The sequence below is a fragment of the Phyllostomus discolor genome, chromosome 4 (assembly GCF_004126475.2).
Source record: "Phyllostomus discolor isolate MPI-MPIP mPhyDis1 chromosome 4, mPhyDis1.pri.v3, whole genome shotgun sequence".
In the NCBI taxonomy this organism is placed as follows: domain Eukaryota; kingdom Metazoa; phylum Chordata; class Mammalia; order Chiroptera; family Phyllostomidae; genus Phyllostomus; species Phyllostomus discolor.
This window is the reverse complement of record NC_040906.2, coordinates 89,901,361-89,923,033: the sequence shown is the minus strand read 5'-3', so window position 1 is coordinate 89,923,033 and position 21,673 is coordinate 89,901,361. Positions and strand designations below refer to the sequence as shown.

The 21,673-nt window shown below is 50.1% G+C and overlaps 2 protein-coding genes across 2 annotated transcripts in view; one reads left to right on the top strand and one right to left on the bottom strand.

Annotated features, from left to right (window-relative positions):
- Positions 1-66: 66 nt before the first annotated feature.
- Positions 67-6,970, top strand: TMEM37 (transmembrane protein 37). The gene is made up of 2 exons (XM_028533497.2): positions 67-220; positions 5,429-6,970. The coding sequence occupies exons 1-2, from the start codon at positions 200-202 to the stop codon at positions 5,999-6,001; spliced, it is 594 nt and encodes a 197-aa protein (XP_028389298.1). The 5' UTR covers positions 67-199; the 3' UTR covers positions 6,002-6,970.
- A 179-nt stretch (positions 6,971-7,149) lies between these two features.
- The window catches only part of SCTR (secretin receptor), an 80,628-nt gene continuing 66,104 nt past the window's right edge, over positions 7,150-21,673 (bottom strand). The window contains exons 11-14 of the mRNA XM_036023619.1: positions 20,126-20,217; positions 14,555-14,681; positions 9,631-9,672; positions 7,150-8,554 (exon numbers count right to left, since the gene is read on the bottom strand). Coding sequence (XP_035879512.1) covers positions 8,384-8,554; positions 9,631-9,672; positions 14,555-14,681; positions 20,126-20,217 — 432 coding nt within the window. The 3' untranslated portion in view covers positions 7,150-8,383. The remainder of the gene's footprint in view (positions 8,555-9,630; positions 9,673-14,554; positions 14,682-20,125; positions 20,218-21,673) is intronic.

Genomic DNA, 21,673 nt, shown 5'->3' with positions numbered 1-21,673 from the left:
AGAGGGCGGCGGTGGGGCTGGCCGAGCTTGCCTCGGGTTAATCGCTCCTCTTTGAAAGCAGCCTACATCCCCGCCCTCCGGCCCGCCCTACGGCCTCCCAGCTCCGCCCCCGGGGAGAGGTCCCGGGACAGCACTGGCATCCGCAGCCGACGCCGAGCGGCGGCAGGGAGCAGCGGGAGCGGTGGATCCCGGGTGCAGCATGACTGCCATCGCGGTGCAGGTAGCCCCGCGGGCCCCAGCGGGCCAGCGTCTGCCCCAATCACGCGGGAGGAAAAGGGCTACGCGGCGCAAACCAGTTCCAGCCACGGGCAGTGGCTGGGAGGGTGGATAGGAGTGGCGCCCCGCGGTGCGGGCCCCCAGCAGCAAGCTGGCGGGGCTCCGAGTACGGTGGGCGGGAAGAGACGGGGGGGGGGGGGGGGCTTGTCCCCGACAGTGCTGCTGGGGCGCCGTCCACTTCGTGGCTCTGCCAGCCCCCGAGGCTCCCAAACTTCTTTTTCTGCTTCTCGTTGGAGTCACCAAGTGCCCATCGATTAGGTTCACCAGAGAGGTCCCTCCTTTTTAAAAAGGAGGTGCGCCTGGGGTGAAGCATGGATAGAATACACTTACAAAGTGAGGATTGCCTCATGCGACCTGAATGCGTCTCTGGAGGAACCACAACATTCTCAGGCGGAGGTTACAAAGACCATCTCCCCTTCCCCAAAATGCGTTTGGGGTTCTGAGACAGGGATGAACTCGCTGGGGCGTGCGGACGCCTCAAATAAAGTGTCTAGTGAGAGGAGCGGCCCGCATCACCTCAGTTTTGTTTTCTTGTTTGGGTGGTGCAAGATGTTTGTATTGCCTGAGAATCCCCCCATTCCTACCCCTTCCCTCGCGAGAGCAGCTGTCTCAAGGGAGGTCAGCAGGTGGCGGGAGCGCTACTCTGAGCGCGCGCGCGCGCGTGCGCGCGTTTACTTGGAGCGGAAGCATCCCAGCAGCTAGTCTTCCCAAGAGTCCGCCAACCGGGCTATGCTGTCGATTAAAGGTTCCGTGACTTTGAATGCAGGTATTCAGACACCCACAACTCGGGTAGATAGCTCTGTGCTCATTTTGTAGAAGAGGTAACTGAAATTTGCACTGTAGAAACCTGTTCACACGGTAGCTAAGCGACAGAATCGAGATGCAAAACCAGGACTTCTTGGCTCCCAATCTTACTCATACTTTCTTTCTTTCCCTGAACACCACCCAGAGACCATCCCCCAAACCCCTTCTAGCTGGGGACGGCAACACGAATGTCTCAAGTTCCTCCTTTTTGTTCTGGGGTAGAATCTTGAGTCAACCAGGTAGCCTCCTGGGAATAGGCCTGAGGACGAAGGGGATAGGCAGTGAAGAGGGGAAGACCAGGTTGTGGTCTCTCCCTTTGAGAAGCTAATTGTCCATTAGGAGAGAGAGACTTTTAAACAATGATTAAGAAGAGATATTGGGAAGTGAGTGCTAAATTAAGAAGTGCAAAAACTACAGGAGGAATCGGGGGTGCTTTATATTGGTCTAGGTGGGGCAGGGAAACTGGTAGCAAGAAGACCCAGACAGTGGTGAAGGAAGTGGGGGGAGGGGAGTGGGGAGATGAGGTAAAGCCCAGTAGCTCTTCTCTTAGGTAGGAGGACACAGGCTTCCCTGCGAGGCGGGTGCTGCTGTTTAGGCGTGTTTAACCAAGGTGCCGGGAACTGTTCTAAGCACTTGGAGTGATGACTCATTTCAGCCCCACAAGCACCACAAGAGGTGGGTACTTGTTATCTCCATTTAGGTGAGGAAAGAGAGGATAAGCTAGTTCCTGGGACTGCATGACCAGTGCACTGGGGTGGCAGTCCAACTCTTTAGGACAGCAGTACCCAACCTTTTTGGCACCAGGCACCGGTATCGTAGAAGACAAGTTTTCCAGGGGCATCAGCGTGGGTGGGCATTGGTTTTGGGATGATTCAAATGAATTTCATTCAAGCTCATTTGCTGTGCAGCTTGGTTCCTAACAAGCCAGAACTGTACTGCCTACATCCCAGAGGCTGGGGATCCCTGCCAGGAAGCTATTGAAATTTCCAGCTAATGATGATGAGGGCCTAGGCACAGTGGGTAGTGGGGGGTGGGCGGTGGGAGTATGGGGGCTGTGTTGGGGATGGAGAGAATGAGTAGTGAGCAGCTCAAAGTGCCAACTTGGATTTTGAGGGGAGTAGATGGGGTCCTGAGTTATAGAGGAAGATAAAATCTTGGCATGGGACTCAAAGGCCCTGGAGTGTCAAACGACACTTCTCTGAGTCAGAAGAGATGCATTCAGGCTTACAGATGAAAAAAGGGAAATACTTGTCTTGTTTGCCCCTTTTTAGTGGAGACAGTCAAACCTGTGAGTTGCCCAAGGTCACACAACTGGGGGCTGGCAGGTCAAGGACAGATCTCAGCTGCCCTTACCTCCTCTTATCCACTGGACCCCCACTGACGAGGCTTCTGCTAGCTGCCCTCCAGGACAGTACTCCGGGTTCTGGATCACTAGTGCAGGTGCCCAAAAGCCAGGTGGTTAGGAATGAAGACTCCAGTATGCACTATTATTGTTACTGATATTAACAGCTTGGTAATGTGAGTGCTGCTCAGTTGCTAAGCACTTTTATATACCTGATCTGATGTAATGCCTGGGAGTTTTATTGGTGGTCAGAGAGTTCAACAGAGCCTTGCTTTGTAGTGGGAGGGGGAAATAAACTGACATCAGCTGTCTTCTCTTTCTGATCCTGGTGTGATATCGGAGGACCTAGGGAGTAAAGTCCTGTCTGTGCTCAGGACAGGTGGGGCTGAGAGACAGACAGGACGTGCCTGTCCTCCAGACAGTGTGATGTCTAAGGCCAGAAGGTTTCTGGGTCCTATGTTTCTTGTGACTTGTTCTCTGCATCTGGGCCTCTCCCATTCTAGGACCTTATCAACCTCTAGAATGTTGTCACTTCGCCAGGTACCTTTATGGCTACTGCTTTTCTGCAAGAGTCACAACAAGGGCCAAAGAGGTTAAGAAATTACCCAAGGACCAAATGCCTTTAATGGCTTGTAGACACAGAGGTTTCAAAGTTTCCTGTTTGTTTCTTAGCAGTAGAGCCATTTTTTTCTAATGCTTTCTTGTACAGACCCCTAGACTCCCACTGTCTCCAGCAGGTAACAGGGCCCTGCTGACACTGGAATGGGCAAGAGGCCTAGAGCCAGCTTCCTCTGCCTGCTGCCCTGCCTCAGCACCTGGAAGTCCCTGTAGGAAACAAAGGGACAGTTTGAGAACTGCAGCCCAGACTCCTGCCTGGGTCCTCTTCCCAGTGCCCAAGACTGCCTTTGTCTCCAGATTTGAGTCAAGGTCCTGACCTCTCTGTACCTCTAATCCTTTTCTTCAGTAATATTGAACCTCTAACACCAAGGCCCTGTACTTGGAAGGCTGAAGTTGGTGTTTAATGGCTGAATGCATCTCATCCTCTGCATAATATACAGTTGTCTGGGCAGCTGTAACAGGCTTTATTGTGATTTTAGGAGAGTGATCTTGGGCAAGTCTCCTGATCTCTGTGTAAGTTTTCCTTTTTGCACAACCACTGCCCCCACCACGGAGCTTCCTACTGTATTAACCTCACAGGTTTAAGAGTAAAATAGGACCTATGCAGGAGCACAAAGAGCAAATGAGGTCCTTATTCATGTATCCCTAGGACTGAAATTAGCAGTAGCTCCTGCTTACCTCTGCAAGTTAGCAGCCAGCCTTGTTCTGGCTGGGGCTCTCACCACAGGACTGTCCCAGGAATGTGGCTTTGCTTTGTGTCCCTCACTGAGAGGTGTGCCCTGGTCTTACTTCCATTTGCACCTGATTTGGGTATATTCCATAGTCCCCATCAGGTTTCTCAGCATTACTTCCATGCATGAGCTATCTTGTTTTGCTGACCTCCCCACACTGAGTAGAAGTTGGGTTGCTTCCACATACTAGCTAGAAGACTTTGGTTTAACGGGAGCTTCAGATGAAAGTGACAGTTGTTGCAAACTTGACTGCTCATTTAATATACATGTCTCTTGCACATCCATTGAATGCCCAGGTCAAATACTGTGCCAGGTGCTGGGAACACAGCTGTGTCTTAACAGGAGGCTCACTCAGAGACTGTGCTCTTGGAGTCTCTGAGTGAGATAGATAATAATGTGTAATACAAATCAAAAGGGAGTAGATAACTTGTGATCAGAACAGTGAAGAAAACAGATGCCTGATGGAAAATGACAGGAGGGGACCCGGTTTGGGTTGCGTAGGCAGAAAGGATGAGACGTCTCTGACATTTCAGCTGAGACATGAAGAATGGAGAAAAGGGGCAACCTGGAGAAGAGCCTTTCAGGTGGAGGGGCCAGTAGGTCTGAGGGAAGAAAGTTCTAGGTTTGTCCTAAGCATGGAAGGATGGCCGCTGTACCTGTGTGAGGTGGCCAGGGAGAATGCACAGGGGAATGAAGTTGGAGGAGACAGGGTGGATCTACAGTACTTGTGCATTGGATAAGGAGTTTTATTCTGAGGTATTTCTTTTGTTTTCTGGGCCAGTGTTTGGGAATGGTGCCTGGGGGGGTGTCTGAGTGCTGTGAGATAAGGGACACTTCCTGGACACCTGGCTCAGCTTGCCAGAAGAGAGGGGGCCAGGGAGGGGAGCCAGTGCTGAAACCAGAGGCTAAAGAAGAGCCTCAGTGGCTCCCCACCCCTCCCATCAAGAAACTGCTAGAACAGAAAGTCTGGTTGCCATGTTCTGGGAGGAGCTGAGCACGACCAAAGAGCAAGGTGCAGACATCCCTGTCAGTGCTGAGGAAAACAAGTTAATAAAATGGAGGCCTGGACAGAATGTGGACAGCGCAGAACCAGCTGGGTGGGGATTAGGAGACAAATGGACTTGTACTGGGAAGTTCTAGGGAGAGAGGGAGACAACCACGTATTATGTTCCAGTGATTTTTACAACCCTCACAGCTTTCCAGGCAGTCTTGTTTTGCTTATAAAGAAACCCAGGCTGGCTGCAAGCTCAGGGTCACACTAGCCAGGCTAGACAGGTTTTCTGAATTCAGAAGGGCCGAAGATTTGCCAGGGAGTAGGATTTAGATTTCTCACTCGTGAAGATCATTGAAGAAAGGTCAGGGAACCCTTCAGGCCTGGTGAGTAACTTGACAAGCAATGTTTATAGGTCTTGAATGGAGAATAGGGAACAGGTAGAATGGAGGAAGGGTTCCCCAAAGAAGGTGGGTCTGTGCTGAAAGGTATGGAGGAGCTGGAGGGGAAGCTGTGAGTAAAGGCCGTATTCCAGGCCTCAGGGGAGACCAGAGCAGAAAACATGGCTGTGGGAAGGTACAAGGTGTGTTCAGGGTCTTCCCTGCACAAGTTGGAGAGGGCGTGGTGGGGCCATTTCTGACATGCCACATCTGTGATATCTTCCAGGCCCAGAGACTGCTGGGCCAAAGGAGGCCCCACCGGTCCTTCTTTGAATCCTTCATCCGGACCCTCATCATCGTGTGTGCTGCCCTGGCTGTGGTCCTGTCCTCTGTCTCCATCTGTGATGGTCGCTGGCTCCTGGCTGAGGACCACCTCTTTGGACTATGGCACTTCTGTACCAACTCCAACCAGACTGGGATGCACTGCCTCAGAGACCTGAGTCAGGCCGGCATACCGGGGTTGGCTGTGGGAATGGTCCTGGCCCGCAGCGTGGGCGCCTTGGCCGTGGTGGCTGCCATTTTTGGCCTGGAGCTCCTCATGGTGTCCCAGGTGTGTGAGGACCTCCACTCACTGCGCAAGTGGGCCCTGGGCTCCATCCTCCTCCTCACCTCATTTGTCCTCTCCTTTGGGGGGCTCCTGAGCTTTGTGATCCTCCTCAGGAACCAGGTCACGCTCATCGGCTTCACCCTGATGTTCTGGTGCCAGTTCACCGCCTCCTTCCTCTTTTTCTTGAATGCCATCAGTGGCCTTCACATCAACAGCATCACCCACCCCTGGGGCCAACTAAGGAAATTTTAAGGCCCTCTCTCCAAGGACATCTGGTTCTATAAGAAAGTGTGGTCAAGATGGGACTTTTGTAACATGTGACTTCTGGTGGGGGTAGGGGTGGGAGAGTGACCTTGAAACATGTCTTCTTACCCAATAACCTTTGGATGGTCAGCCAGACATGGCCCAGGGGCCTTTTTCCAGGGCCAGACGGCAGGAAGATGCCTTAGTTTCACCAGCCTCACAGGCTTAGCCAAATTATTAGGTTGTACAATAGATTGTAGAACACATTTTAAAACCCTTTGCTTGAATCCTTCTTCCCAGGACAGAAATAGATTTGGAAGTAGCTCCGGTCACTGGTACCTGGACTGGCTGCACAGCTAAGTGCTGTTCACACCTGTTTTATGGCTCCCAGGGTTGCAAAGAGTGGATCATTTTCCAGCTAAGGATGTCCCATCAGTGCCTAGGACTTTTTCCTACCAACTCAAAGGAACTGTATGCATGCTTCCCTGCTTTAGCATTGGTTATGCCAGGGAGGCAGAGTGCAGGATTCCCTCAGAATTTATTGCACATGATAGGTTTTCAATCTATGTTACTTGGTGTGACCCCCTGCCTTTGGGGAACCCCATAATCCCTGCCTAGGCCCAGCTTCCAGCAACTAGCTGGCTGCATCCTCTGAGGGGTCTGCCTGTGGGAATCCTGCCTGAAATCTTTGAGAAGTTTTGGAGTAAGTCTGCCAGAAAAGTCCATCTGATTCTAATGCACAGCCCTCCCCAGGGCAAATGTGCGTGTCCATCTTTGGTGAGGATCAGGCAGCCTAAGGGTACCAGTGTTGATCCTAGATACATTCAAAGAGCACATGTCTGAACTTGCTAGACCTTGGGTGATGATTAATAAACATACTAAAGATGAGTGCAGGTGAAGGGAACCAGGAATCAGCGAAGATTCCATCTGTGCCAGCAGATCAGTGTTTTTGTGCATTAAATCACCCCCTTTCCAGTCCCTTTTTGCCCTCAGCCCATTTTATTCCACAATAGCCCTTTCCTGCTCCCCGACCTAGTGAATGCTGGCCTTCCCTGGTTCCTTCTGGCTGCCACTGATAGTGTTGAGTTTTTGGTCACTACAGTTCCCCTTCCTGGGCTGGGCTGGGTGCCTATACCTACCTCTTGTGATTTTTTCCCTTAAACTTTTATTCCAAAATGCACAGTCTGTGGAGGTGGCTCAACAGAGGTGTGGACCAATTGATGTTCAGAGAGCAAAAAGGTCATAAACCATATAGGCCGGGTCCTTAGCCTTGGACCTGAGCACTTGGCCTTCTCACCAGGAGCAGTCTACAAAGGGGCAAAGGGTGACCTCCTTGTCTCTGCAGGGGGAGTTGCAAAGGTGGGGAGCCAGGGCCCAGAGAGGGCTGGCACTCATCCAGGGCCTCCCAAGGCCAGGACTCAAGCTGGACCCACTCACCAGCAAGATGCTCTTTCCTCCACAGTGGGGGTTTGGGGGAACAGCAGCCTTTTCATCTCCAGAATGTGTTTGCTTGAATCCTGAGTCCTCTAGTCCTTACAAGGTTGGTGGGGAGGGAGTGTTGGTATTCAAGGGAACTGAGGTTCAGAGAGGAAAGCGTGAGACTAAAATCCCCAATGAAATGGGGAGACAGGCCCTGGTAAAACAGACGGACTTGGAGCTTGGGGGTTTGAAATAACTAAAAGGCTGTACTGGACTTCTGCCACTTCTTTGCCTAGTTGTTTGGGCAAGTCATAGGGCCTTGGTGAACCTGATGCTTTCTTATCAAATGGCATCAGGCCCCATCTCCTGCTGTACCTGCCCTGGGGGCTGTGGGTAACTGACCGAAGGGGCAGTTACAACAGAGAGATGCCTCAGACCATGCCAGGGTTGCTAAGAGGGAGCTGGGCATCCTGAGGCTCTCCTGGCCTCCACTGGGATTGACAGGATTCAGCAGTTGTCTTGAGGGCCCTAGGGTGAGAGCTGCTGGATAGCTGAATTGCAGTGAGGGGTGGGGAGTGTCCTTGATTTCTCATTTCCTGGACTTCTAAGTTTGTCCCTGAAAACTGGAGCAGAGGACCAGAAAAGCCATTCCCCCTCCAGGAAGGGGTAGGTAAGCATCCCCCCTCACCTGTGTCTCAAAAGGACTGAAAAACAGACCAAATCTCATCCCAGTATCTTCCTCGCTTCTAAGCCCCCTGAACTGCTCTTTCCCCCATTCCCCCACAGTGCCCCAAGTTCCTTCTGTTGAGTTCTGAGGAATTCTCACCATCCAACCCAAGGCCTGGAGGAGAGGTTATTAGTCACAGGGGAAAAGCATACGATGTCTGTGAGGAAGATGGACTGTCCCGAAGCAGTGTCCTGCCCTCTCAGGACCCAGCTTGACTTAAGTCCATGGCTGACCCTGCTCCAGCCTCAGATGACGCTGGCCCTGCAGGTGTCCGGACTTGGCTCCGAGGGGCTGGCCTTGGTGCTGTGGGTGTGGCCGCTGGTGCCGTTGCTAAAGGAGTTGCTGAGGGCCAAGGGGCACAGTGGGAACTCGGGCAGGTGCCACTGCCGCCACTTCTTCTGAACCTCCAGCTGTACCTGGCCCCGGAGACCAGTCATCAGCCCAGGTGGGAACAACATGAAGGACCTGGGGTCCAGAGCCCTGCTCGTACCCTGGTGCCCCTGCACAAGCCCTGCCACTCTGGTCCAGTAGTCATGCCTTCCCTTCTGCAGGCCACTCAGACTGACCAATTCTAGCCCTGAGATCCAGTAGGTGGAGCCCCATCTCTGAGTGTGTTCACCTGCAATCTCACTACAGATGTCCTGAGGAAGGGGTTTGTGGTCATTACACAAACTCCAGAGCTCCAAAGCCCATGGGACAACAGGATACATGCCCAGGAAGCCATACCTCAGAAGTAATCAGAGGATCAGGGAGCTGCTTTTTGGAAATTTCCTCCTTGAATGCTAGCTGTAGCAGCAAATCCTTTGAGGCTAGGTTTGATGGCTCATTTTTAGAAAATATCAGAAGTTGTTCCTGTTCAAGTGGCACAGCAGATGGATGGTCAGCCATCACAGAAAGGCTTTACTTATGTGCACGCTGTGTTCAACTAATGATTATGCAGCTTCTGTGTGCCGGGAACCTCATGTCCTGACCCAGATGCTGGGCAAGGGCCAAGGCCTCAAAGTAAGTGCAGCCCCCAAAGAAGTTCATTCATGTGGGGTTCTCTGAGTTGGCAGAAAAGTCATCTGAGTTACTCATTTTACAGACGGGAAGATTGAGCCCCAGAGAGGGGCAGTGACTGAGATCAGCCGTCCAGCAAGCAGACAGCAGTCAGGAGCTGGGTTCAGGTTGGGGTACATGTACTTTCCTCCATCTCCTGACCTTCCCGAGGACAGGAATCACCTGGAGTGCTTGTTAAAAAGCATTCATGGGATCCAACCCAGACCATTTTTGCTGAACTAGAAACTGGGGGTAGGGCCCAGCAATTGTTCCACCAAGACCTCCAAGTGAGCTCCTGTAAAGTGAGCTCAGACTCCTAGAAGACAGGCCCAAGTCAGGACACCCCAGCCTCCCCTGCCCACACCCTACCACCCTTCCCAGGTAGCTCCCTCTGAACCCGAATCCAGCGACTGGGGGGCTCCTCCAGGCATTAGGGCAACCCAAGTACACTCACCTCCCCGTTGAGGAAGCAGTAGAGGACAGCCACCACCAGGCCCTGCAGAGGGAGGAGTGGGGTTAGTGTAGGTGCTCTGGCACCAGCCTCCCTCCAATTTCCTCCCAGTGTTTTAATCACCAGCCCCAGGCTCACTCCCCAATGCTCCCAGGAAGTGTCCCAGAGCCTTCTCACACCTCTCTCCTCCAGAGGGATGGGGGCTGCTCCTGAATCCCACAGTGTCCCCGGCTGTGCAGGCATCGTCCAGCACAGCCAGCTCCTAGGGGCCAAGGACAGGGTCCCTTTTGTTTCTTGTCCCCAGTGTCCAGCGTAGGCCTTGTACACACATGGTGTCCGTAACATTTGAGTAAGGGCTGCTAACTAGGGCTGTGGGGAAGGCAAGTCACCTGAATTAGTTAGATGGGCCATCTGGAAGCAGGGAGCAATGGCACCTGAAGCAACACTGCCCCCACATTTCGGGCCAGCCCATGTGAGACCCTGAGCCCTAAGTGGGCTCATTTCGAGGTAAGCTGGACCTTTCACCTGGAACTGACATCTTCCAGTAATTCACCAAAATGAATGAAAACGGGGAAGAGGAGGAGCACCCATTATATAAATGTTCTCTAGGCCTTTTAGAGAGCATGGAGCTTTTCCTAAGGCCACAGACATGCGAAACTACAGGAAAGGTGGTATTGCAGGCATCAAGACAAGGACACTGATCAAAAAGGAATGCCCCACGATTGTTCCCATGGCAACAATGCAAGAGTCTACAGTGTTAACCAGCAAGCGGTAAACATTGTTGTGAACAAACAAGCTAAGGGCGAGATTCTTGCCAAGAGAATTAATGTACCTATTGAGCATGTTAAGCATTCTAAGAGCTGAGATAGCTTCCTGAAATGCGTTAAGGAAAATGATAAAAAAAACAGAAGGAAACAATCCTTCTGGATTGAACTGGAATGCCAGCCTGCTCCACCCAGAGCAGCATACTTTGTGAGAAGCGATGGAAAGGAGCCTGGGCTGCTGGAGCCCATTCCCTGTGAATTCATGGTGTGAGTGTGAAAAAACAAAAGACCTCTGTACTGATAAAAATGTTTCTCTTAATTGAATAGAAGGGTGTACCCCCTTCCCGAAAGAAATATTTAAAGAAAATAAAAGGTAAACTGAAGTCTGAAGATATTTAAACTTGGACAACTGTTCAAAGTGAAAAACAGACATGCGACCGTGTGGCCAGAACAAAGCCCGTGTGAGCGTCCTGGCCAGCCAGCAGTGGGTGTGACCTCCCTGCTGAACAGGCAGGTGAGTGAGTGCATTTCTCTGGTCCAGGGCCTCACGGCTATACCTGCTTTGCGTTCCCTGGCATGGTGGGGGTCTGTGCCTATCAGGACCCTCGCTACCTGGTACCTGGAGCTCCTGTTTCCCCCATAGTGTCCCCTGGGATCGCAGCATGGAGCTCCACCTGGGTAGGGATTACAGGGTGGGATGCAGGATTTGAGACTAAGAGGCCTGCATAGAACAGTCAGCTGTGAACAAGGTCTCTACAGTGCAAATACTCTACTCACCACCTCAGGGACCCACCTCCGGCCAGCCTGTTCTTCCTTACAAATACAGGCCCTGCCCAGGGGCCTAGATGTCACAGCTCTGACCTCAGTGGCCCAATTCCTCTTCCTTAGTGCCATCCTGCTCTCCCCTTAGCTACATAATACATTGGAAAGGACCCAAAGGGTAATAAACCAGCCTGCCTATAGAGGCTTGAAACGCACAACTGCTCAGGGGGATTGGCATTTAACAAGGCTTAGTGACAAAACTAGGCGGACTTCCTTTAGAATTTCAGGCATCAATGAATGCTGCCCAGAATGGACAATTTGGGGGGGTGAGGGGGGGTGAATACTTACTCAAAGCAGTGGTTTCCAAATTTTGCTGCACATTAGAACCACCTGGAAGCTTTGCCCAATTTCACTCTGTGCCCCAAATCTGAATGGAGGTGGGAGCATCAGCAGTTTTGAAAGATCCCCAGGAGGTTGGAATGGGCATCACTTATTAGGAACCATTAGTAGAGACCATGAAAGGAAGGCTTTGAAATAAAAGCTTTGGGCATAGCTTGGCCTGCACATTTGTGGGCTTCTGGGTCCCAGATGCTACATTTAATCCTTGCCAAAGCTCTAGGCAGGTGGGAGGACCCCCTTCATGGGTGAGTGAACTGAGTCACAGGGGTTTAGGCTGCACTCGGGCTGTGTGTGCTTGGTTTGGAGCTAAAGGTCAGGCTTCCAGCAGATGCTGCTGCCCATCTCACTGGGCCCAGGGTTGCCTGGCCTCGCCTGTCTGGGTCTCAAGGATCCAGGGACACGTCACCATTCAGGTCAGGGTAGGAGCCCTGGGTGAGGGGCAGTTCAATGTGCTCCAGGTATATATGGCAGGCCTCACCCAGCCCACAACTTAAAACTCTTACAATGGCATGGGGAATTGTTCACGGGGTGGGTGGGCATGATAGAGAATTACGCAAACAGGCAACGAAACCACACGTCACGATCCTGATTCCATCTGCCTGTGGGCACATCTGTGTGTGTCTTCCTGAATAGAAAAGACACAGAAGTAAACACACCAACATCTTAACAGAGGTTATTTCTGGGTTCTGAGATTATTAATGAATTTTTCTCTTTTGACTTTTCCTTATTTCCAAATTTCCTTCAATAAGCAAGTTTTATTTCTACAATTAGAAAGAGCTTAGTTTTTACAAATATATGACGGGGTAATGATACTGTGGTTCTGTGTGTGTTTTTTAAGCCCATCTTTTGAAAACACACACTAAAATATTCACATTTGAAATAAAACGATGTCTTGGGCTTGCTTAAAACGATGCAGGTAGGCTGGAGGAAGGGGCTGGTGATGGAGGTGAGACAGGAGAGCTCATTAGTAGTGGCTGTGCAGGGGGTTCACTATTCTCTTCCCTTTTGTATATGGAAGAAATTGTCCATGATACAAATTTTTAAAATAAATGTTATACATAAATGCATAATATATATAAAATGATATGTTTGTATGTGAACAAAGGTTCTTTTTAGAAAAACCTCTTAGCCTTGGCTGGCGTAGTTCAGTGGATTGAGCGTGGGCTGCGAACTTCCCAGTCAGGGCACATGCCTGGGTTGCAGGCCATAGCCCCCAGCAACCGCACATTGATGTTTCTCTCTCTCTCTCTTTTTCCCTCCCTTCCCTCTCTAAAAAAATAAATAAATAAAATCTAAAAGAAAACTCTTAAAGATCCTTTTCCTTTGTAAACATTTCTAGGGGAACATTAGGAAAGTACTCTTGGTTTTCTCTCATCAAGCCATTTCCCCAGAGGAAAGTCCAGTGGCCTTTGGTTGGGTAGGCCACAGCCCGGCTCCAGGTCACTGGGAGTCCCCATCCATGCAAGCAGGTGGCCCTGGGTCTCCACACTCTCAGACAGGGCACATTGCCTTTGCTGTTGGCTGCATCAAGGCCTTCTATCTGTGTGGGCCTGGAATCCCCCATCTGCTAAATGGACCGCTCTAAGCCCAGTCCCCCCATATATTACAAGAGTAGTGGGCACAAAAGCTTCCTAACCCAGAGAAAAAGAATCATGGATTCCACAAGAGGCTGGTTCCCTGGTGGTCTGAGGTGCTGCCAGGGGGTCTGAGCAGAAGAGAGGCTCAGAGGGAGGACATCCCTGGGGTGGGGTCTGCAGGCACAGGTCAGGTTCCTCCCTGGAACCTGAGAGTGACAAAAGCATGACCCTGGTCAGGCCCACCCTGAACATATCTCTGGAAATTAGGGAGGCCAAGGCCACCCAGTGAGCAGGACTCTGCAAGGTGACCAATCTCCTTGAGGAAGGACTGGCTTCTTTAGGAAAACCCACTGGGAAAAATTTCTCTCAGGCCCCAATGCGTATAACCACTAGATCTGTCCTGTGCTCTACAGCTTGTTTTCATCCGTGGATACTGTAACTCTTGAAACAAGTTGTGTTTCTGGCTTTGCTGTGGCTGCTAGAAAGCTCCAAACCAAACGTATAACCCATCTCTCCCACCTTTACAGGAAGGGTTTCATCACATTTGCTTCTATGTATGAATTCTTTTGCTTTCTTTTCTTTTTTTTCAGTAATCCCTCATCTACTTATTTTCTGTCCTCTGTATGTTTTTCCTGAAAGCTACATCACATTATTTTTGGAAAGAAATAATCTTCTGAAGTTCGGGAGCTCCTTCTGTCCAAGCATGTTTACTGTCTTTTTTCTAAACCTTACATCTTGTTGAATTAGTAGGCAGGTGACTTCTCTCTTCACTTTTTTTCCTGTTAAGTTGGTTTTTATTTTTAATAAGTTGTGTACGCACATGACTCCAAAGAGTCAAGTGATTCTTGTCACAAAAAAAAAACAGCAGCCTCCGGACACCGCACCCCCACTTCCTGTTCCTCAGAGGCAACTGTTTGGAACTCTTACTGATTCTAAATAATGCTGATGTTGCAAATTCTGAAGTTTTCAGTTTGAGTAATTTTTATGGACTTCCCAGTAGGAATACAAAGCTCTTATTTGTTCAAAAACTCTCCCCAAATGCTCATCTCCCTGCTCTAGTTTTTGATGGCTCAGCCACAGCCCTCAGGGCTTACATTACTACAGCTGTGTGGATGCCTTTGAGTCGCACAGTACAGCGAGGGAGGGTTCCTTTTCCCTCCCTGGAATCAGTCTCTCTCTCCTCAGTCTCATCTCCCACCCCATCTGACTGGTGGGGAACCTGGGCTTCCCTCAGGGTCACGACACAGTGAGGTCCTGCCCCTCTGCTTCTCACGGGTCTCTGCCAAATGAGGCATCCACGCTCCCAAACCGTACTGCTGAACTCATCCGGGGAGATCTGGCTGCTGTTGGTATGGCCCGTGGGTTTTTCTCCAAGGACACAGGGAACTTCTATTCCACCGTAAAGACACCGCCCCTGAAACTTACCTGGAATGAGCCAAGAGCCAGTTCGAAAAACAGCTGGATCTCCATGGCATCATCTGGTGAAAAGGCAAAGATGACGTAGTGGGCGCCGAAGAGCGGGATCAGCAGGAGCGTGGACTTGGCCAGACGCCTGGGAACACAAGAGACGCGCGCGGTCTTCGGTCCGGCCCTGCCCGCGGCACGCGGCACCCGGCTGCGCTCGCCCGCCGTGCCTGTTTGCCGGAGGCTTGGCAGCAGTGTCCCCAGACTTTTTTGTTTTTACTTTTTATTTCAGAAAACTTTCAGTTCTCATGTACTCATCACTGAGATGCATTTATCAACCCATGGCCAGTCCCAAAACTTTCTGATCAGGCACCCCTACCAGTAAACAATCTGAACGTGGACCCACTCAAATATTTACTCATGAATTATGTGCAGATATGACTGTTACTCTAGGTCTAATGTATTATTGGCAAAGCCAGCATTCTTATTTGTTTGATAAGAAGGACTTGCTCTTTCATTTTCTTCCCTGGTTAGATTTACCAAATTTAGCAACTAAAAATACAGGATGCCCAGTTTAATTTGAAGTTCAGATAAACAATGGATTTGAGGGCATGTAACTACTAAAAAAAAGTATTGTTTACCCAAAATTAAAAACGAACTGGGCAGCCTGTATTTATCTGGCAATTGTATCCTGTATGCCCAGTTCCACCCTACCTCAGCGCCCACTGCCCTAAAGGCGTCCTAAGGAATCTGCTGCTGGACACCCTGACCACCACAGAGAGAGCCTCTGTGGGACACTGGTCCGCCTTCATTCCCGGGACGGGTGAACTGCCCCCACCCAACCCACAAGCTGAAGCTCTGACCCGCAGGCCCGAGAGGGGGCTGTGCTCTCCCTCGGGTGGGCCCGTAAAGAGGTGACTGCGTCCGGGTCACGCCTGTGCGGCTTTAGTCCGGCTGGCGCCGGTCTCGGGAGGAGGCCCGTGAGGACACGGCTGAGCGGCGGCGCCTGCGGGCGAGGAGAGAGGCTGCGGCTGGGACCGAACCTGCCAACACCGTCATCTTGGACTTCCGGCCTCTAGAGCTGTGTGGAGATAAATGCCCCTTATTCCAGCCCCTCGGCCTGGTGTGTTGCCGCGGTGGCCTGGGCGACGAGCGCGGACTCGCTGCAACACTGTAGCAGGGCGCGGCCCAGCGGGGCCCCAGTGGGGATTTGGAACGGGGTCCAGAACTGAGGGTGTCCAGGGAGTGCTAGAAAGACATACGGGAGGTCCTCACCCCTCCCCCACTTGGGTCCGTTCTGTAACAGTTTTGGCGACTCCACCCGGAGGATAACTACCCATAGCAGACCCACCCCCTCAGGATTTTCCCGTCTCTGAGAATTTCTCCACACTCCTCCCGAGGGCAGCGGCCACCTAATCATGCCCGGAAAGGTGAAAAGGAAACGGAACGGGGAACAGAGCAAAGAAGTGAAATGGTTTTGTTGAAAACTGGTTTCTGAACTCTGTCAGAATAATGGAGTTGTGGGTAATGGTTTGGTTAGTGTGCTGCTCCCAGGTTGCCCCTGTCTGCTCACTTACAGTTTCGGGGAGCCCAGACGGCACTAAGAGAACCTGTACTCAGGTTTGGGGAGGAAGCAAACCCGTAGGCTCTGTAAGCCGAGACTGATTGTAGGGTGGGAATGGGACAGCAAGCCATGTGGGTGCACCGCCATTTTGGGTAAAATGGAGGATGAGCCACAGGAGTGCCCCACCATGGAGGATGGTCATGTATGCAAGTCGCCATCTTGGACGACCTGCATGAATGGGGGTGGCCATCTTGGATGATGGGTCGTCCGAGAGTTCCGCCATCTTGGAACTGGGCAAGGTGGTGGGCCAAGGGTTCTCTTCAGATTATTGGCTGTGTGTTGCCACTGTGTGGGCACTGCACCAGTCAGGTTCTCTGTGCAACTGGTTCTGATAGGGAGAGCTCTGGTTCTGAAGGTCATGAACTGGGGTCCAAGGGTGACTATCTGATTTATAGGGGGTTTGCAAGGTCTAAGCTTCAGAAAGCTGCACAATGTCCCTGCGAATCTAGGGACTTTTGATGCCAGATACTGAGTTTAAGTATAGTCCTTCCCAGTGTGGGAAAGGAGCAGGGATTAAAAGTGAATTATGGTTAAATCTGGATGGGTAAAACTATGTAGGAAAGGTTGTGAAAGGTTTAAACCTGGAGGAAAGGAAACCTCAACTACTTGTTTTCTGGTTTTATGGGAAAGCAGCAAGTGTCTCCCATTGGTTCTGTTTCTGATCAGAAACCCTCTGTATCTGAAGACCAGTTTAAAGTCACCTGTAAGACATACAGAAGGTCGCCTGTAACCGGTTGGGGAGCATGCCTTTTTGCTGCTCAGGACCCAGGAAGGGTTGTTTGGGGCTGATGAGTGTTTCAGCCTGAGGCAAAGCAGCACGTCTCTGCCAAGAGTCAGGGCCGAAGGAGCATGTCTCTGCAGAGGCACTGGTGGACGTGCTGGTGCAAGAGAATGCCTCTACCTGTGTATTGTTCTATTTTGCTCTGCATCTGCTCTGAAAAGGAAATTGAGGATTCCAGGGAAGGTTAAAGCTTCACACTCTGTAGAAAAGTGAACAAGGGAAAATGTAAGATATGTAAATGAAAAATAAAAGGATATCAGAAGAAAAAGGATTTTCCTTCCCACTTTGTATTTTTCTCCCTACCTGATCCCTCCAGAATTTGGTATCCTGAAGGAGTGAGTGATGACATAAGGTTTCTTTGCATAAATCCATTGAGACCAGTCATTAATGGTGGTTTTATTAACCAAGACTTTGACTGGAATGTCACGCCTGAAGGAGGCATGTATGGGTACTGGTTGTCACCAGAAAGTCCTGAGGAACTGGGATTCACTTGCGAAGCTAGCATAAGCCCACGAGAAAAACCCTGGTACTTTGGTTGGTTGTGCGGTTGGTTGGCAGTCTTTCCAGGGAAGGAATGAAGGTTGCTTTCCTGAAAGATGGCTAAAAAGGAACCTGTAGGCACAATGGAAGCCTCAAGGATTTGAGTGAAACAACTGGTACAGGCGAAGCCAGATGGTGGATGTGTGGCTCTGCTTCTGTGCCCCACGGGGCCGACTGAGAAGTCAATCTAAAGGTTCCTTGTGTGAGTTCCAGCAAAGAGGACTTAAAGATCATAAGTAATCCAGGCTGGTCTTGGTGTGTTTATGCAAATGAACAGTCAAAATGAAAAGTGGGACTGAAAGTAGTCCCTTTAATGACAATGAGGGTGATTTTAAGAAGAAAAAATTGTGGTTCAAGAAAAATCATGATGCTCCGTATTGAACATCAAGATGGAGCAGCTAACTGTCTTAAAAGTTTGTTTTCATTTGGAAGTTGAAACTGGGTTTGTAATATCACCAAAGATGTACAATTTACAGGTATGGAAGACCTGTCAAATTGCCATGTTAAATATCATTGTAGGAAGGACCTTGCAACTGAATGTCTTCCCAAAAGACAGTCTCACAGGCACAGAGACTGGTTTGGGGATTGTTGTGTTCTAACCTGTTGTGAATTAACCTGTGTCTGTGTGTTCTTCTGTTTTCATAGGGCATATGCCTATGACCTCATTACTTGAGTGATTGCTTGCAATATAGGCCTCACTTAAGGAGCCCATTCTTCATGATCGCCCCCTGAAACTCAACAGTTTGGCTAAGTGGTTGGGTTGGTGAAAGGTTTGGGCAGTCTGTGGAGTTCACTTTAGAACTGATTTTCCTTTTCTGTCCTGATGGCTTGGGCAGAAAGGGCCCAGAAATCTGAAAGGAGGGAAATCCTAATATATTCTCCTCAGCCCAATTGAAGTATAGTGGGCCACAAGAGTTTTGGATAGGTGTAGCATGCCTTGTACACCTTCCTCCAGATAAGCCATTCTTTACCTAAGTCCCTGACTTGGTCATTTAGTGGTTATGACTTAGTTGTGCTTCCAACTCTCTTTCCAAATCTGTCACCTCCAGAATATGACTAGGATGCCAACTGTCCAGTAATGCCAGCCTTTGGACATCAAACGTGCAACTTCCTGGTGACAGCCAACTGACCAGGATTCTGTAAGGTCTTTCCCCTTACAGGAAGGACTCCCTCTGTGCCACACCCCCCTTTCAGGGCACCCCTGACCCAAGGGTAGGTAGGACAACATCCATGCCCAGCCGGGAGTAGTTACAAGAAGATGAGACCTACGTCCATTGTCCTTTATATTATTATAAAGGAGTTGTATATCTGAAAGGAGGGACTGTAACAGGGTGCAGCCCAGAGGGGGGGCCCAAGTAGGGACTTGGAATGGGATCCAGAACTCAAGGTGTCTAGGAAATATTAGAAAGATATATAGGATGTCCTCACCTCTTTCCTCCACCCCCACAGGTGTGGGTTGGGGAAAGGGACACATGGAGCAGGAACATGCAGAGCTATTTTGTACAGCAACAGCTTTGCAGCTAACCTCTGGCATGGCCATTTAACATATCTGTAGCCTTTAACTGGTTACACAGATATGTTAAATAGCTGTGGCCATGCTTTGAGCCAGGGGAATGGAAGTGACTTCCACCCAAGATGTAACTGGGGGCAGCTCCCCATGGTTACAGCACCTGCATGGGAGCTTGGAGAAGATTGGCTCAACGTCATGGGGCCATACCTGCCCAGACTTACGATGGCAGCCTAGTAAAGTTGGAAGAACACAGGAATGCTTCCAACTTTAGGAAGTCAGAAATGGGACTGCAGAGGAAGGTTGGTGCAGGGATTTAAACCCAGATGCAGCAGCCATTAAAGAGAGAACTACACAGCCTTGGCAGTCAGGACCATGAGGCTTTGGGGTGCTCCCTTTTGCCATGTGGCTTAGGAAGCAGGAGATACTTTGCCTGGAAGAAAAGGGGTGAGAGGACTCTTGCTGGTGGGCCATGAGAAGGTGCCACATGGCTTTGCATTTACTAGAGATCATGGTGGAGACACAGCTGATGGTGCTGGGAGCCTGAATCATGGACTTCTGCTTCTTTTCCTGAGATACGGTACCCCACATTAGGACAGAGGGAAAAGGATGCACTGTGGGCGTCTGTGGGTGTCCTAAAGGACTTCAGTATTTTAATGAAGACATTGGGTCACTACTTTAAGCCTCTATAGCTTTAAATAAACATTTCCTTTCCTTTTCACAAATCTCTGGCATTGAGAGATGTCTTTCTTCTGGCAGCAGGCAAAGCAAACCTAGTAGGGGGTCCTTTTGGTAATAATAGTATGTCATACACCCAACTTGGCCCTGTTCGGTAACAACATCTTAAAGGTTTTAAAGTATTTTTGGACCACACACCTTAAAAATCTGACGATCTCTGCCTCCTGAATCCCCACTGAGATTTCCTGTCTCCTCACCATCAGAACAGTGTCTCAAGTCTCACAACAGACCCACACCCTGCCCCTATTTACACTATTATATTGAATATGGACTCCTTGGAACTAGGTCAGGGTTCTCCCTTCTCCCCCGTCTCCAGTAGTGCCTAACAGCAGCTGGGTGAACAGCTGTTGCTCAGGAAATGTGTGCTGACTGAACATGCCTGAGCCTTTGCCCTCCACTTACTTATAATGGTTTACTTCATTTCCTCTTGTCTCTTGGGTTCTAAGTTTTCTCATCAGGATTCTTAGAATGTTTATAAAAAGGATGAAATTAATCTGTAAAACACAAGGCAGAATGTGTGTTACAGGTGTTTTGCATTTCCACCTCTTCCCCTGGCCCTGCCCCAGGGCCTGAAGGCAAAGAAGGCAGTGCAGACCACACCCAGGATACTCCCCAAAATGGCACATCATCCCTTCCCCACCTCACCTGCTTGCCCCCCACCTCCTTGTCTCAGTGAAACAAACTGTCTGCAGGCCATGGAGGCCTCCTCCTAGCCCTGGGCTGCAGGGGCTCTGAGGTCCACTCAGCCTCAGCACCAGTACTCACACTTGGAGTGCATTGGAATCCTCTGGGGATCTTCTTAAAATGCAGGTCTGGATGGGCCTGAGGTTCTGTGTTTCTACCCAACTCCCAGGAATGCTAAAGCTGGTTCCTGGACTACATTTTGAGTAGAACCTTAACAGAGAAGCTCTCAAAGTTTACAAGGAAGATTGCTACATGCCCTCCCAGCATCTGGCGTGGGGCCCAAGAATTTGAATTTTATAAGCTCCCAGGTGATGCCGAAGCTATTGGTCTAGGGATCGCACAGAACTGCTCCAATGGCAGCTCAACCGCCAGCTCCAGGAAGCCATCCTTGATTACCTTCCTTTCCTAATTCACTGTAGTTAGGGATAATGTTACTGCATAAGAGCACTTGAAATATTTGAGAGGGGCCAAATACATGCATCTGTTAACCCTGTATGCTTGTTCACATATCTGCCAATTGTATCGTAACTTCCTAAAGGACAGGAATGGAGTCTCTTCACTTTTTTTTGGTGTCCCCTCCTCCAGTCCCAGTGCCAGAATATTATGAAGTTGCACACAGGGTGGTACCTCTCCTCCCCACTCACCCACCAGCTCCAGCAACATTTACAGAAAAGGGATGAGTGGAATCACCCAGCCAGGCACCCTCTTTGTTCACATAAATAGCCTGGGGCCTGGGGACACTTGCCAAAAGACACAGGATTAGTGGCCTTAGCTGGGCACTGCTACTTTCGGAACACTGCTTCTCAGATTGTTAGGCATCTTGCTCTGAGCTAGCTGTGCATGGAGTAAACTAATAAAGGCTGTTTTATATTATCTTATTTTATTTTTTTGTCTTAGCAAGCTCTTGTAGGCAAAAGGGAAAAAAAATCTTAAGATCCTAAGGATGAGATGTAAATATTGGCATTCTAGGCCATGTGACAGGCTGGTAGGGAGATGTTTTGCACCAGGAGTGCCCACCCAGCATCCCTCAATCACCACAGACCATAGTCCCATGAAATCAGCCTGGACACTGACTGTCCCTCAGCTGGGGCTCTGCCCAGCGGAGTTGTCTGAGTCCCAGAATTACAGAAAGGAAACTGGCTTAACTAAATGAGGAGACACTCTCTTGTGGGAATATCATGCAACCATAGCACATTGGTTGGTCAAATAACTTCATAGGATGTGGGAGAGCTCACATCTATTGCTAAATGAGGAAACGAACAAACT